The 16983-nt window shown below is 40.7% G+C and overlaps 1 protein-coding gene across 1 annotated transcript in view; it reads right to left on the bottom strand.

The window, feature by feature from the left end:
• The window catches only part of fab1 (fab1 kinase), a 296509-nt gene that overhangs the window by 232111 nt on the left and 47415 nt on the right, over positions 1-16983 (bottom strand). The window contains exons 7-8 of the mRNA XM_067159454.2: positions 16666-16875; positions 4266-4468 (exon numbers count right to left, since the gene is read on the bottom strand). Of these exons, the coding sequence (XP_067015555.2) occupies positions 4266-4468; positions 16666-16875 (413 nt within the window). The remainder of the gene's footprint in view (positions 1-4265; positions 4469-16665; positions 16876-16983) is intronic.

The raw sequence follows: 16983 nt of genomic DNA on the forward strand, positions 1-16983 counted from the left end.
AGGATCCATCTTTCAATACTCCGTTGTTAAGTTGAACCAAATAGAAGTTAAAATCTGTTCATGGTTTTTGTATGACTAATTTTTAGGCCAAACTCCCTGAACTGGGAAATCCAGCTGTTTAATTTTGGGTGCAATACTTCTGAGCTTTCTCATATCATCTGCAAAGGCAAATGCCTCAAACTTTTTGTTAGCATCATGTTATTTCACTCTCTTCAAGATTTCATCTATCACAGAGATGAATAGCAGAGGTTATAGTGCACTGCCCGGTTGTTTACTTGCAACAAACCAGTCTGAAGAACAGTCCGCTGTCTGAACACAGCTCCAACAGTGGTCAAACTGTCATGTGTCTGAGATTTGAACTTGGGATAGCTACCCTCTCCAAGGATCGAACCTATGACCTTGGGAACATAGGAGATAATAATGTTATTGGCTTTACGTCCCACTAACTACTTTTATGGTTTTTGGAGACGCTGAGGTGCCGGAATTGTCCCGCAGGAGTTCTTTTGCGTGCCAGTAAATCTACCGACACGAGGCTGACGTATTTGAGCACCTTCAAATACCAGCGGACTGAGCCAGGATCGAACCTGCCAAGTTGGGGGTCAGAAAGCCAGCACCTCAACCGTCTGAGCTACTCAGCCCAGTGAACGAAGGAGAAAAAGTGTCCATGAGTTGATAATGGTATTTAAAAATGTGGTAAATGCTATTAAATTATGGTAAGACATTCAGACAAAGATTAATATAAGAAAGCTGAATTAGAGAAGGATAACAAATGTATATTTCTGTATTCTGTGGTGTAAGATTGCAAAATATGACATGGTGCAACCAGACGAGGAAAGGATACAAAAGCATAAACAAGTGCAAGGTCCCAGATTTCCGCCAACAAAGAGGGAAGACGCAGAGTCACCACTATTGTAAGAGGTGCGCTAGGAAAGCTGAAGTCAACGGAAAAGGAGATTTTCAGGTTTTCTTGGTTGTGGCACACCGAGGCCTTATAAGCAGGTTGAAGGAGCTGTTAAGGGCTCTTCCTCGCTCTTCTTCATGAATTGTTGTTGTTGCTATTTTGCTTCACGTCGCACCAACACAGATAGGTCTTACGGCGACGATGGGACAGGAAAGGCCGAGGAATGGGAAGGAAGCGGCTGTGGCTTTAAGGTACAGCCCCAGCATTTGCCTGGTGCTAAAATGGGAAACCACGGAAAACCATTTTCAGAGCTGCTGACAGTGGGATTCGAACCCACTATCTCCCAGATGCCTTCTTCATTAGTTAGACTTGGTTGGTGGTGCTTGGTCAATTGTAGATGATTGTCCATCATCGTTTTTGAATCTCTGCCAGATTAAGGGGATTTTCACTTAACAAAGGAAAGTACTGAGTCCTCCTATTGAATACATGTAGTCAAGTTTTCTTTTCGTTTATCTTTTATCTATTACCCCAAGCTTTTCACATACATTCATTTAGCTTCTTTCCATTACAGACTTGGACTTTATTGACGGTTTCCACTATAAAGTCACACAACGCTGTACCTGACATCTGCTTTCTCTCACACTATATCTTAACTTCTGTTGCCCTCTAGACCACATGAGCTTAAGACTCACAGAAGATAGACAGTTTCAAGTTTTAATTTGTGATTTCATCCTCATTTTAGTGTGACATACTGTACTTTCAGACTAAGAGGTTCTCAACCTTGCTACAATCTCTTATTGTTTTAGCTTCTTGATGCTTCACTTGTTTTTATATATTCTTTCCCATCGTGTTTTAATGACACTCTTTTAACATTAATTCATGTAGTTTTTTACCATTTTTTCACTGAAGATGGCTCAAAATTAGCCAAAACATGTTTGATTAGAATTACTCCATCAAAAGATGGATACATGTATTGAATAGGAGGACTGAATAAATACTTTCCTTCGTAAAGTGAAAACCGTCAATATGGAATGATAATATCTTGTAAAGGAGGAAAGATAGATTATTTATGCATCAGTAATAAGTCTAGCTGAGGACTTAGAAGCAGAAAGAGAGGCTTGAGTATAGCCTAGGTAGACATCCAGAGTTTGTCCTAACTGGTTACATCACAGCATTTATTAATCATTGTACATATTGTACATAGTCAACAGTAAAAGATTACCACTAGGGAACAAGATTGTTTTCTTCATACGTAGTTGGTTCATCTAGACCTAAGCATTATTCCTAAACTGGTCGGGAAACCTACAATCTGACAAGGTAACAGCTAAGGTCATGATATAGTTTTTCTGTCACGAGAAAACAACATTTTAACATTCAGGAGACAGTCTTAAAATAGACAGTACCCCTGGTAAAGAAAATGATGCTATATGAATTTCATGGTGAATATTCTAATATCCAATTTACATCCAGGTGGAAAGCCAGCAGCTAAGTCACAACACTAGTCATGTCCCACTTACGAATGGATCTTTATATCCTTTTAATATAGAAAGTGAAGCCGACTTTGATAAGATGAGTAGGGATAAGTCAACTGTCATCTTATTCTTGCATAAGTTATCCAAAGATGTAACAATTTTACCTCTGTTTAGGTGCGATTGTAATCCAAAGGGGCAAAACAACATGCCTTTGTGCAGGCGATCATATCTTTGAAGCATGGAGGTATGAAATACGTACCATCTTTTTAATTCATTCTGAGGATGCTGCATGATGGCAAATTTCTATTACCACAACTTTACGCTTTTCTGCTAGGTCTTACCTTTGAGGAAAGAGTGCACGTTATTCTCCGTTCTTCTTATTGGCTGCCTAATAGTGTTCTTACTTCAGGGAAGTGAACCTCAGTGCATCAAATGCTGTTATTTATCCAATTGTCCGGCTCCATGGCTAAATGGTTAGCGTGCTGGCCTTTGGTCACAGGGGTCCCGGGTTCAATTCCCAGCAGCGTCGGGAATTTTAACCTTAATTGGTTAATTTCGCTGGCACAGGGGCTGGGTGTATGTGTCGTCTTCATCATCATTTCATCCTCATCACGATGCACAGGTCACCTATGGGTGTCAAATCAAAAGATCTGCATCTGGCGAGCCGAACTTGTCCTCGGACACTCCCGGCACTAAAAGCCATACACCATTTCATTTATCCAATTATGGTTCTAGAAACCTACCTTTATGCTGTTTGTTTCTGCTGAACAATTCACCAGATATCAGAGCTCACTTTAGAACTAACTTGAGAATGTTCATGCATCTCACTTGGGAAAAGTGCATGGTTTTATCTACCATGCTTGTACCATGCAAATATGGACTGTGGAGATTATAAACTCACTTTTTTGTAGTCCCTTGTGATGGATGTTATTTCAGTAAATTTTTGCACAAAACAATCACCTAGAAATGAAGTCCAGGTAAAGAAATATAAGCTAACTGTTTTGTAGTATGTACAACTGCAGAGTTCAACTCAGTAACCAGAGCACTCAACAGCACGGCATTGTGCCAAATGCCGCACAAAGAACAAGCAAGTGGATGTGCTCTGAATGTAATATTCCGTAGTAAAACTTCAGTAAAAATTAAACATGTGGCCAAGATTTTCGCAAATGTTAAGATAGTGTTGCTCATAATTAGAGAAGCATTGCACTATATGTATGAATTTTTTTGTGTATGTTTAATTCATTTTCTTGGTGGATTTTGTTCTTTGTTATCCTTTTTGCCATAAATGAATACAATTCAATCACATACATTATTGCATTAGTGTTCACTAAGGATTAGAACAGGGAAAATAATACTGTAGTAAAACGGAACATATTTCTAATCTTTAGCATATATTGGTTGAAAATGACACATACCAACTTATACCACCCACACCAAAACACTAAAAATTCAAAATCATGATTATGATATTCTAATATAATATAAAGGCGTATGGCCTCCGGAGAGGCCTGGTGCACGTCTTTTTCTAGTAGATGGCCTATTAGGCGACCTGCATGTCTGTGAAGATGAAGATGAGGTCCCTACCTAGGATGATTTCTAATGTTGAATACGCCACACACACCCAGCCCCCGAGCCATTGGAATTAACCAATTAAGGTTAAAATCCCCCCACCCGGCCGGGAATCGAACCCGGGACCCTCTGAACCAAAAGCCAGTACGCTGACCTTTCAGCCAACGAGTCGGACATGATATTCTGTTACGTGCCTATAGAAGAAAAACATGTCCTGGACATTTTCATAACAAATATGCATATTATGCTTCAAAGAGTTATAGACTTATTACTTAGTTTCATAAATGCAATTAACAAGAGGAATAAAATAAGGACTGCCATACCTGTTCCCACAGAATCTTGCTGTGGCAGCTGTTTCACCCACAGTGGATCCTGGGAGCTGAGACTACTCTCTTCACTGCTCTGCTGTGGAGAAAGCAGTGCTTGTGGCCGATACAGAGCGTACGCATCCGTGAAGACATGATCTGTAATGCACTCGAGGAAACCACCTTCGATGAGGGCTTGTCCTATTGCTGTTGCTTGGATCCTGAATAACAACAACGCAAATCTGGACTTAACACAAGGTATAATATGACACTCGCATGCCTCAAGGTGCAGAGGTAAACTTTGATTTGCAATTCAGTTTAACCCTTTCTACTCTTATTCAATTCCAGCTTGCTGCAACGCTGAATACAGTGAGGGTCTAAATCAAGTGAATAAAACAGTTATGGATATATTTATGCATATATACATATATATATTTTTTTTACAATTTGCTTTACATCACACCAACACAGGTAGGTCTTATGGCGATGATGGCATAGGAGAGGGCTAGGAGTAGAAAGGAAGCGGCCATGACCTTAATTGAGGTACAGCCCCAGCATTTGCCTGATGTGAAAATTGGAAAGCATGGAAAAACAACTTCACGGCTGCCAACAATAGGGTTAAAACCATCTCCCAAATGCAAGCTCACAGCTGCCCAACTCTAACTGCACAGCCACTTGGTCGGTATACAGAGATAATTACACTGAGCGGCACGAAAAACGCAACACCCAATAAATGATGTGTAATTATCTATTTAATCGAAGTGAAGCACTTCAACCATTGTTTTTAGACGGGGTATGCTATTGGCATTGCTTTGCGAGTAAACAATGAAGTGTTGATTGTTTATTGCACTAGCCTCAATCGTGTTTTTTACCTGCGCAACCTGGAAAACACATCTCTGGATGTGAGCCAATAATGTTTTCCCGCTCTTGTAGCGCTTATTGTTGTACCTTTAATTGTTCCCCTTTCAATCACACGTGTTTGTAGGATCTTTCTGTGATTCTCTGAAACAGCTTTCTGGAGTAAACATGCCGTTAAGCCCTGAGCAAGCAGCGAAAGCTGTTGCTTTGGTGGAAGATGGTCGCAGCATGCATTACGTTGCAAAAGTTTTGAGTACTACACCTTCTACAATTTCCAGAACCGTACGAAGGTACAGGGAAACTGGAGGCTTTGCAAGGAGACCAGGATTAAGCCCAACAAGAGCAACATCAGAGAAAGATGACCGCTTCTTACAACTTCAAGTTCTCCGCAACTGTCGCACCACCGCTATTGAAGCACGAAATCGACTCCACCAAGTTCGAGGGGTCAATGTTAGTGAGAGAACCGTTCGAAGAAGACTAGAAGAAGCCAATCTTCAGTCCAGAAGACCTGCTACAGGACCGGAACTCACCAGAGAGCATCGCACAGCTCGACTGCGTTTCACAAGGGAACATCTTGGCTGGACAGTACAAGAATGGGATCGAGTGTTATTCACCGACGAGTCGCGATTTAGCCTAAGATCACCTGACGGAAGAGAGAGGGTCTGGAGAAGGCCAGGGGAAAGGTATTCTCCTTGCACATTCTCATCCAAGACGCCTTTTCACGGTGGTTCTGTGATGGTGTGGGCAGGAATCAATACAGCTGCAAGGACAGATTTAGTCTTCGTGCAGCATGGGAGCCTTACCGCACATCGGTATGTGGAGGAAATCCTTCTGGAGCATGTTGTGCCTTTCGCTCCGTTTATTACTGATGGTTTTACACTAATGCATAACAATGCACGCCCACATGTTGCGAGAATTGTGCAACAGTTCTTGGATGAAACAGAGATTCATGCTATGGTTTGGCCCGCTCGAAGCCCTGATTTGAATCCCACTGAGCATGTGTGGGACCAGCTGGGGAGAAGAGTCCGTCAGCGCTATCCAGAGATCCTACAGACCTACGGAACGCCCTCCTGGAAGAATGGGAGATGATTCCTCAACAGAACATTACCGCATTAATCAGGAGCCTGCCTGAAAGGTTGAATGCCGTCATTGCTGTAAGAGGTAGCAATACACGCTTTTGAAGATGCAAACAGAGGTCCCCGAGATAGTCTCAGAGGTCTGTGAAGTGTGTAACATTAAAACAGAGTGCATTACCTTTATGAGCTTACTCCAAATTTCCTTGAAATGTGCATCTCTTGCTTAATTTGTTCAATTTGTTTATAATCGTCTTTTCTTTTCATTGTTAGACCGTTAGATGGGACCGTACCACAATATTCCATCATAAGATGGTGGATTAGTGTCATAAAAGTGTCAAATTTAGAATAAATTTCAGTTTTTGAAAGAAATTGAAGTGTTACGTTTTTCGTGCCGCTCAGTGTATATTAAATAGGAATAATTGACATTTCTCTCTTAATTACAGAATCAGACTTACTTGCACTTTTTCACAGTGCTACACTTTTTCATATACAGGATGCAACATAAGTCAGTTATAATACCAACAGGTTCCCTACGGGAATCAACATCTTTATCATAAGTCAGTTAACTGAAAATGCATTACAGTGTATTGTTTTAATGATTTATACAAAATATTTATCCTACAGAAATTATACTGAAATTGTTCAAGTGACCTTCATTGTTATCTAGACATTTAACACAACATTTAAATACTGATTTACATATCTTGTCACACAAATCCCCAATTTTAGCAAACATTTTTTCAAATTCCTCTTCAATCAAATCCCTTAAATGTTGTAGGTTTAATGGTTTTGTAGTGAAAACTTTGTCCTTCATTCTTCCCCACATTGAAAAATCACATGGTGTGAGGTCAGGTGATCTCAGAGGATAATCAATTTTACTCCACCTTCCTATCCACTCTTCAGAATTCTCTCCTAAGAAAGTTTTTTTTTTTTGTTAGTGGTTTTACATCACACCAACACAGATAGATCTTATGGCGACGATGGGATAGGAAAGGCCTAGGAGTTGGAAGGAAGCAGCCGTGGCCTTAATTAACGTACAGCCCTGGCATTTAAAATTTAAAATTCCATCTTTGGTCCGTATTGAAAGGAGATTAACATACAATAGAGAAAAACATAATTGATCCACCTTTACCAATACAAAGTACAAGCATTTGCCTGGTGTGAAAATGGGAGACCACGGAAAACCATCTTCAGGGCTGCCAACAGTGGGATTTGAACCCACTATCTCCCAGATGCACGCTCACTGCCGCGCACCCCTAACCACTTAGCCATCTAAAAATGAACAGACATTTCATCTGTAGTGCGGTGGAGCACCGCCTTGGTGCCAATTAAGATGGTTTTGTACTGTTTCAAATACAGGTGTATTGTCTAGTTCAATCACAACTTCTCTTAACATTTCAAGACACCTTTCAGCAGTCACAGTCCCATCAAGAAAATTAGGGTCTATCACTCCTTTTATCCATATACCGCCCAAACAGTAACTCCAGGAACATTTAACGTTCCATCATTAACAAATTGTGGATTTTCAGTGGACCAATAAATGCAGCTGTGTTTGTTAATCCTTCCATTTAACTTAAAACTGGTTTCATCAGACCACAGAATTAATAATAATAATAATAATAATAATAATAATAATAATAATAATAATAATGTTATTGGCTTTATGTCTCACTAACCACTTTTTCAGTTTTCGGAGACGCCGAGGTGCCAGAATTTAGTCCCGCAGGAGTTCTTTTGCATGCCAGTAAATCTACCAACAGGAGGCTGACGTATCTGAGCGCCTTCAAATACCACTGGACTGAGCCAGGATTGAACCTGCCAAGTTGGGGTCAGAAGGCCAGCACCTCAACCATCCAAGCCACTCAGCCCAGCAGATCACAGAATTGTTTTGTAAAAATTAGGGTCACTTTCACTGGGATCATATACCACTACAGAATTCGCATCTTCGATCAGGATCATCCTCGTTTAGGGCATATAGTAATGAAGGCTTATAAGGCTTTAGATGTAACGTTTTTAACATTCTCCTTAAACTTCTGTCAGAAAATTCTAGTTCCTTGGAAGCTCTTCTTGCAGACTTCTTGGACGATTGAACGAATGCCTCTGCAACGAGCTGCAGATTTTCTTCAGTTGTTACTGATTCTGTGCAGCCTCTACATGGTAAGTCAGCTACAGAACCTGTCACCTCTAACCTTACATTTAATTTGTAGATAGCTTGCCTGCAAGATAGCTGTTTGTGTGGGAACTTTTCAATGATAGATCGTATTACATCTTTACAATTTCAATAAAATTTCAACCACATCTGTATAGCAAACACACGCTGTTCTTTAGAAAATTTTCCATTCATAATGTAAACATTCCACGCTAACAATGAATAACAATGAATGCACAAATGAGGCCAAGTCTCAGATAGTTACTTGTTAATAACAAATCAGTACTACCAACCCTCTTTACACAAATTTCTCCATGCATAAGATTCGTGGTTATTACATTAATTAGCAAAAATATGTCCATCGACAAAATGTGCAGCAGTTATGCCACACCCTGTATTATTATTATTTATTTACAAGGAGTGTTCAAATTAAAAGGTACAAAATGACACTGTGGGCATAATCGATGTCAAGTAATCACCATAGGCCTAAGTACAACTATCCCACTGTTTCATGAGCAGAAGGATTCCCAGCTCTCAGATTTCCTGTGGCTGTGACAGGAGCTAGTCCTTCATGGTGTTCTTCAGTTCGTCTTCGAGCGGAAGCAATTCCCTCCGAGATGTTTTATAGTGGACTAAACAGATGGAAGTCGCGGGGCAACATGTCCAGGCTGTAGGGTGGATGCTCAAGCTGCTTCCACTTGAACTTGGCCAGTATACTTTGTGTGGCCTTGGAGACGTGTGGACGAGCATTATTGTGGAGCAGAATCACTTCCTCCGTGAGCTGCCCAGGCTGTTTTCTCTTGATGGACTTGCGTAGGCTGTGGAGTGTCTCACAGTACTCGTCACTGTTATTAGTTTTCCCATGCTCGTGGAATTCCATGAGTATCGGGTCCCGGACATCGAAAAAGAATGTGAGCATCACCTTGCATCATGTGAGAGCCCCAGTGCAATGTGCACCACCACACTGGACACTACATTTTTTTCCCTATACGCCACACTACATTACCCCAAAACGGCATATTCAAATTTAAACCAGTTTGGTTTTTATGAAGTTTCAAACCTTTTCATTTGAACATCACTCATATTTGTAGAATTTACCAACTCAGTGAGCAACCCAGGTTGAAGAACAAAAAAAAAAAGTGCTCTAAAATAGCGCCAGAGTTGACTAAGAAGAGAAATAGAGTTTGAAGACATATTGAGACATCCAGAATTGGACCCCTTAGTTTTAGAGGGAAGTGTAACAATGAGAGAAAGAGATCAAGACATGAGTATGACAAACAGATCAGAAGAGATGTAGGATATTATTTATTTATTTAGCATATGGCTTTTAGTGTGAGAAGCATCCAAGGACATGTTTGACACCCATGGGCGACCTGCACGTCTGGATGCGAGATGAGGATAATGAGGTAACGAGAGGGTGAAACCTGTTGTGAGCACATAGCCTTTCTCTGGCTGAATAAAACCAAGTTGTCTGCTCAAGGCTTAATGTCTCCATCTAACAGACAAATCACCAACAGTGGCACATGCCCTCACTCCATATGGAATGGTGCAGAGAGGTTTGAAATTGAATCAAGCCTTTTGGCACACAATCCAGTGATTAGAAATTGTATAACACCACCTCTCCTACCCTGCCAGCCAACATTCTGATGGTGAAAATTCTTTCTACCAATAGGACATGAACCGGCTAACCATGATGTCAGACCACTAAAAGCTTGAAAATTGAACAATCATGGCCAGCAGGTGAGCATCTATTATGAACTGGTAGAAACACTTTTAATATTATACAAAACTTCAATTGTTATACATTCCTTTAGGTGATGCTGGATTGTCAAAATATTGAAGTTATGTAATGTTCTGGAAGCTAACAACATGGAGTGGACGCAGCTTAACTCCCTCAAATGACCCCGATCTCAGCAGTGATCAAATTTAATAGGACAATAATTAAGGGCCTAATGATATAGTATCCACAGTCATAGAACCTTCAGTTTTACATGCAATCTGAACACAGGGCATGAATTTTCATTTCTAAAATCCCACTGTGCATTGGTCGGTATTCAAACCATGGATACTTATTTGTGATAAAACAATGACAATTCTACTAGACTATCTCCCCCTCCCCATCTTCTGTCACACTGAGCTGTTAATCCACACACACACACACACACACACACACACACACACACACACACACACACACACACACACACACACACACACACACACACACACACACACACACACACAACCCCCCCCCGCTACCGACAAGAAGGACTGAACTGATCAAAATGTTTTTTGTATCTGGAGATGATTGTTGTTTAAAGTGACCTAACAGCTAGGTCATCAGCCCTAATGGTACGAGGTGAACAAAACTAAAACTAAAAAATGTATCTACTGCTAGAATATAAAACAAATGGTGAAAAACCAAATCGCGAATCCAAAACAGCCAGTGGATTCAATTCACAGTCCCTTATTTTCAGAGATGATGCTTGTTGTTTAAAGGGAACCAAACTCCAGGTCACTGCCCCCTCATAATAGTTATCACTGGTTAAGCAGAACCATGGTGGCCCCTCTAAAGTAGTTCTAATCACAGGTAACGCAGACTCATGGTGTTTCTCGCATGGTGGTAATTAGACCCATGATTTTCCTCACATAGTGGTATTAATCACAGGCGACAGCCAAACCTGTGGTGTTTCCCACATAGTGGTACTAATCACAGGCAACGTAGACCAATGATGTTTCTCATAACGCAGACCCATTCTTAACACAGCGGAACCGACCGGTAGAATGCACACGATGAGACTTATCACAAGTGACACCCAGACCTGTAGTGCTTCTTGCATAATGGTACTGCTCCTATGTAACGTAGACCCGTAGTTTCCCTCTTAAGGTCGCAAGTAATGTCGATCCATGGTTTTCCACATGAAATGGTTCTAATCACAAGTAGTCTTATGGTTCTAATAGCATCCCTTGGTTGCCCCCTTTTAGTCGCATCTTACTACAGGCAGGGGATACCGTGGGTGTATTCTTCACCTGCATCCCCCACCCACAAGAGGTTATCTGGATTTTAATGTATTATCTAATTGCTGGGATATCCAAACGCAAGATTTAGGTCCAGCAGCCACCAATGCTGCTGTTTACTTTTTTTTTTCTTTCCTATTTGCTTTACGTCATACCGACGCAGTTATGTCTTACAGCGATGATGCATAGGAAAGGCCTAGGAAGTGGAAGGAAGCGGCCGTGGCCTTAATTAAAGTACAGCCCCGGCATTTGCCTGGTGTGAAAATGGGAAACCACGGAAAACCATCTTCAGGGCTGCCGACAGTGGGGCTCGAACCCACTATCTCCCGATTACTGGATACTGACCGCACTTACTGCTGTTTACTTAGCACCATCCAGGAATTAAGTGTAGTGTGCTGTAACGTTAAACCTACCAAGAAGAGTATGAGTATCTCTGAATAAGATTTGAACAGACCATGGAAGAAGCAAGTTCTGGCTGCACAAGTGTCGGGGAGGGGAACAGAGTCCCTTCTGTGACTATGACAACATACCACAGACTATCCAGCATGCAGTCATTGAGTGCCCACTGAGGATACTTATTTGAAAGATCTAATCAGGACCTGCACAATGGCACTGATGAAATTTGTCAGCTGGGTGTACAGGGTCTCTCTTATAAACCCAGGCTCAACGCACGGTGTTAGTACTCTGGGCTACAGCAGCTGTATATGGGAGATGGGCACGTATTTCTTTTTTTTTTTTTTTTTTTTTTTTTTTTTTTGCTAGTTGCTTTACGTCGCACTGACATAGATAGGTCTTATGACGACGATGGGACAGGAAAGGGCTAGGAGTGGGAAGGAAGCGGCCGTGGCCTTAATTAACGTACAGCCCCAGCATTTGCCTGGTGTGAAAATGGGAAACCACGGAAAACCATTTTCAGGGCTGCCGACAGTGGGGTTCGAACCTACTATCTCCCGAATACTGGATACTGGCCGCACTTAAGCGACTGCAGCTATCGAGCTCGGTAACATATTACTTGACCTTGCAAGCAGCCTGCACATGTTGGACCTGGCAAGCATGAGTCACCAGTCTGAATCTCAGCTGTTAACATGGTGAGACAGTTATCATTGCAACACCGTATTTTTCATATGTAAAAGTTCTGGTTTCATCTTAATGGTCTTGTGAATAGTCGTAACTCTCGCTATCGGTGTGCAGAAAATCCTAATGGTATTTCTGAAGTCCCTCATTATGACAGAAAGATTGGTGTTTGGTGTCCTGTTAGTGCAAGATGAATAATTTGGCCTATTTTTTCGAGATGACAGTAAATGCAGAGAGGTACCAAAATGACATTTCGATGTCATTCTTCCATCAGTGAATGGAAGAAGAACTGCATGGGTGGTTTCAACAAGATTCAGTCCCTGCTCATACAGCAGAAGATTTGCTTCTTACTATCTTAGAAGTGTTTGCAGACAGAGTGATCAGTGCTGATCTATTTCCCCCTCGTTCTCTAGATGTAACAGTGTGTGATTTTTACTTGTGGAGTAAACTGAAAGAAAAGGTGTATCGAACAAATTCTCACATATTGGAGGAACTAAAAGAAAACATTACGAATGAAATAAGAAACATTACAGTGGCAGAACTCCTTAGCATCAGCCAGAATGTGGTTACCAGATACAATGCCTGTATAACTCAGGAAGGATGACACTTCCAGCATCTTTTATAAGGTCACATTTCACTATAAAATTGTACACATGCTTAAAACAGGGCAGCCATGCGTGACATAAGTTCCGCTGAGGCAGCTGCCATAGCCCAGAGTATAAACACTGTGCGTTCGGTCTGAGTTTATAAGAGAGACCCTGTATACTATGGATGTTATGTTTTGATTTTTAATTAATTTATTTATTTAACACAATGTGTACAGTCAAGTTTTTCACCACTGTCATTTCTGTGATTAGAGATTGAGGTCTGTTTATACATTCCATTAAATGGTATTTAGAGCGTGGATTATTGCATTTCTTGCAGAGGCAATCCTCCTTGGGTTCATGGAATGCCTCATTCTGGCAGATCCTTCCATGAAACCCGTGGACAGCGAATCGTGTATATAGATGTCGAAGTTTGAAATTCGGTCCCTTCCAAATTTCTGACTTCATTGCATCGGTCTCCATTATTTCTAGGGGTATCTCATCGGCTTTTTTCAGTCTCTTCTCTATGATAGTTTTATATGCATCCATTTCCAGTAGATCAAAAATGTGCTTTATGTCTTCCATGAAGAAGGTTTCCTCCGCTATTTTATAGGCGTAGCTATTTGAGAATTTTGATATGGAGGGGGCTCTCTTAATAAATCTCTCTTTGACGCTTTCTAGCTTCCTAACGTTGTTCACCGAGAAGTAAGGCCAAATTAACTGAATACCATATGTGGCTGCTGGCATAACTTTAATTTTGAATAGTTTCCTCTGTGTTGATAGGGATAGGTTTTGGAGTTTGGGGATGTCGTATGAGACTTTTGTTGCTGCCATAGCTCGCTCCTGTACATGTAGTGAGAAAACGGTTTCAGTAGTTTGTATTACGACACCCAGGTATTTGAAGTTGGATACGAATTCTAAAGGTTCTTCTCCGCATTTTAGTAGATCCATATTAGATATCCTTCCTCCCCTTCTAAATTTCATAGCCTTTGTTTTGGAACTATTTATTTCCATAGAATTATCTTTCACCCATACCCTAATGTTCTCCATGGCAGTTTGTAGGTCCTCATGGTATATTGAGAGGATGACCATGTCATCCGCATACATAAGCAGTTTGACTGATCTTGAGTCTATAAATTGCCCAATATCCGAGGTCATTACATTAAAGAGACATCGGATTCCCTTGCAGAACACCCTTGGTTTGAGTGATACTCCTCGACGTGTTGATGCCATCATAGATTTTTACATAGTTCACACTTAAAATCTATTTCAATGTTTCTACTTCACTATTGGAAGTTCCTAATTTGTTGTCCAACTTATGGATAAGTAACTTTCTGTTAATACTGTCAAATGCCTTAGAATAGTCTATATAGATCGCATATAGCGGTCTACCAGGTTGCGCTAAGGACGATATTTCTTGCACAAGATCCTGCACAACCTGTAGAGTTGATTTCCCCGGGGTAAATCCATATTGATTTGATGGTACGTTAGCACGTAGACTTTGTTCCATCCGTCTTAGGAGTTTAGAGAAGGTTTTGAACATAACATTTTCCAGGGCAATTCCCCTGTAAGAGTTTGGATCCTCCTTCCTCCCTTTTCCTTTGTAGATCACAATTATAAGTGTCTTCCTCCATTGTTCTGGAAGTGACTTACGTTTTAGGCATTCATTGAATAGGCATGTTAGTGGATCTAGCAGGTCATGGAGTGTGTCTTTTAAATGTTCTATGTAAATCCCATCAGGTCCAGCCGCTTTGTTATTTTTCCCATTGCTTATAAGTTGGCTGACCTCTTCTGTTGTGATTGGGCGCATCTTGGATGCTTGTCAGCTGCGGAGTGAAGCCGTTTGTTTCTCCAAGAAGATGACGAAAATGTGATTCCCATTGCAACATGTTTACAAGAGGAGTTGATGTCTGATTTTTTGAGTACTTTAAGATTTTATAAGGCTTTGCTTCTGCCTCGAATAATAACTTCTCTTCTATATATAAATCATAATTTATTTTCTTTTCCTTTAGAAGAGTTCTAAATTTCCGACGTTCCTCAGCACATTTCGCTAGCTCATCCATACCATATACCCTAGCGGTGTGAAGTAAATGTAACGCTGATTGTCCCATGATGTAACATTCCTTATCAAACCATGACTTTGCAGTGCGATCAAATGAAGGTAATATAGTGGAAGCGTGCCGATTTTCAAGAAGTGTTCAGCAGCGTACATTACCATATTTACCCATGTAATGGACACACTTTTCCCACAATATTTATATAAAAAAATTTAAGGTGCGTCTTTATAAGAGGAAAAGTCTGTAGCAAAAAACAAATAGACGTATTGAAACACGTACATCTCAAATGTGAAATAAGCAATAGATTCAATAGCAATATAGCAAATCAGTACCGGCTGTAAATGGTGTATTAATGGTCTCACTACAAATGAATCTATGATCGATCAACCAATCCGTCGTTAGCTAGCATCAGCTGTGTAACTTACGTAATAAAATACAGATCACACACACCATAAACAATTGGAAATGAAGTACAGCAGTAATTACTGGTAAACAAAACATTACCAATATTTTATTATTACTTTTATGTAATAATTTCTTTGTAACTTCAATATTTCGACTTATTTCTATCTATTGTAACGGAGTGTATTTTGTGCACATTAAAAAGGAACAATCGCAGCCCACCTGGTGGCCATGATAATGCATCAAGTCTATATTGTCTGACACCATGGTTAGCCGGTTTGAGTCCTGGTGGCTGAAAAAAATGTTCATCAGAATGTTGGCTAGCAGAGCAGGAGAGGTGAAGGTATACAATTTATAATCGCTAGATTGCATGCCAAAAGCCTGGATTCACATCCAAACCTCTCTGTAGTGTTCATATGGAGTGAAGGCATATGATGCTGTTGATGGAGATTAGTCCACTGGATGGCGATGTTAAGCCTAGACCAGACCCCATGGTACTATTTGATGGGAGTAGGCTATGTGCCAACACAAAGTTTCACCCTCTCTCTTCCTACTACCTTATATCATGTCATTCATTCCATCCCATTAACTCCTCTGATGAGGCTGACATCAGGACAGTCATCCGGTTGTAAAAACATGCTACAGAGATTCATTTCACTTCATACCTGACCCCGTAGAGACACGGGACAAAGGTTAAACATAGAGAAAGGAACCATCATGATTAGAGTTTTCACAAATTGTTTGAAAACTTTTATTTGAACACAACTACTCCACCCTTCAACTTCCACCACCATCACCAATAAATACTAAAAATACTGCACACAGCGATTCCCTTTACACAAATAGTACGGAAATAATTTCTACCCTTGGACAGCACAACTGAGTTCATCTGATTCTTTGCTTACTAGTTTTAGTGCATACTGCAATTCAACCAATTTTAAGATTTTAAATATTGCTAAGACAGTTTTAGTTGAAAATGGAATTTGTCCATTAAGCAAGGATGTCCCCCTCCCTCATGCAAATTTTACAGAGAAAAATGCGTGTGTATTATGTGATGGTATCTATTATGTAAATACAGTATACTTTTTGCTGTAACAGTTTAGAAACTCTACTTAAAATGCATCACCACTGTGGCATAAAAAATATTAACATATATCACGAGTATCACAATATGCAGAGCTTCCCTGATGAAACCCTCACCTGGTTGCTGCACGGCTCTGCGACAACAGCCAGTCGACCAACTCACTCCCCAAGAAACAGCCTTGATAGTTGCGCAGCCGGTACCGGTGAGTCTGCAGGTTGATGCCAGAGTTGGGTCGACACAGATCTTCGAACAGGGCTCGCAGTGAAGCGGACTTCTGGAGTGCTTGGCACCGCTCCTCCACGCTCAAATAGCCAGCTCCCTGGGCCCTGAAACAAGAAATAAAATAACTTCTGATGTATTACCATGCAACCAGTGTCAAATACACTGTAAAGTTCCATAAAGAATGTTAATTTCATATAAAGCTGAGAGTCATC

Source organism: Anabrus simplex, chromosome 1, assembly GCF_040414725.1.
Source record: "Anabrus simplex isolate iqAnaSimp1 chromosome 1, ASM4041472v1, whole genome shotgun sequence".
Lineage (NCBI taxonomy): Eukaryota > Metazoa > Arthropoda > Insecta > Orthoptera > Tettigoniidae > Anabrus > Anabrus simplex.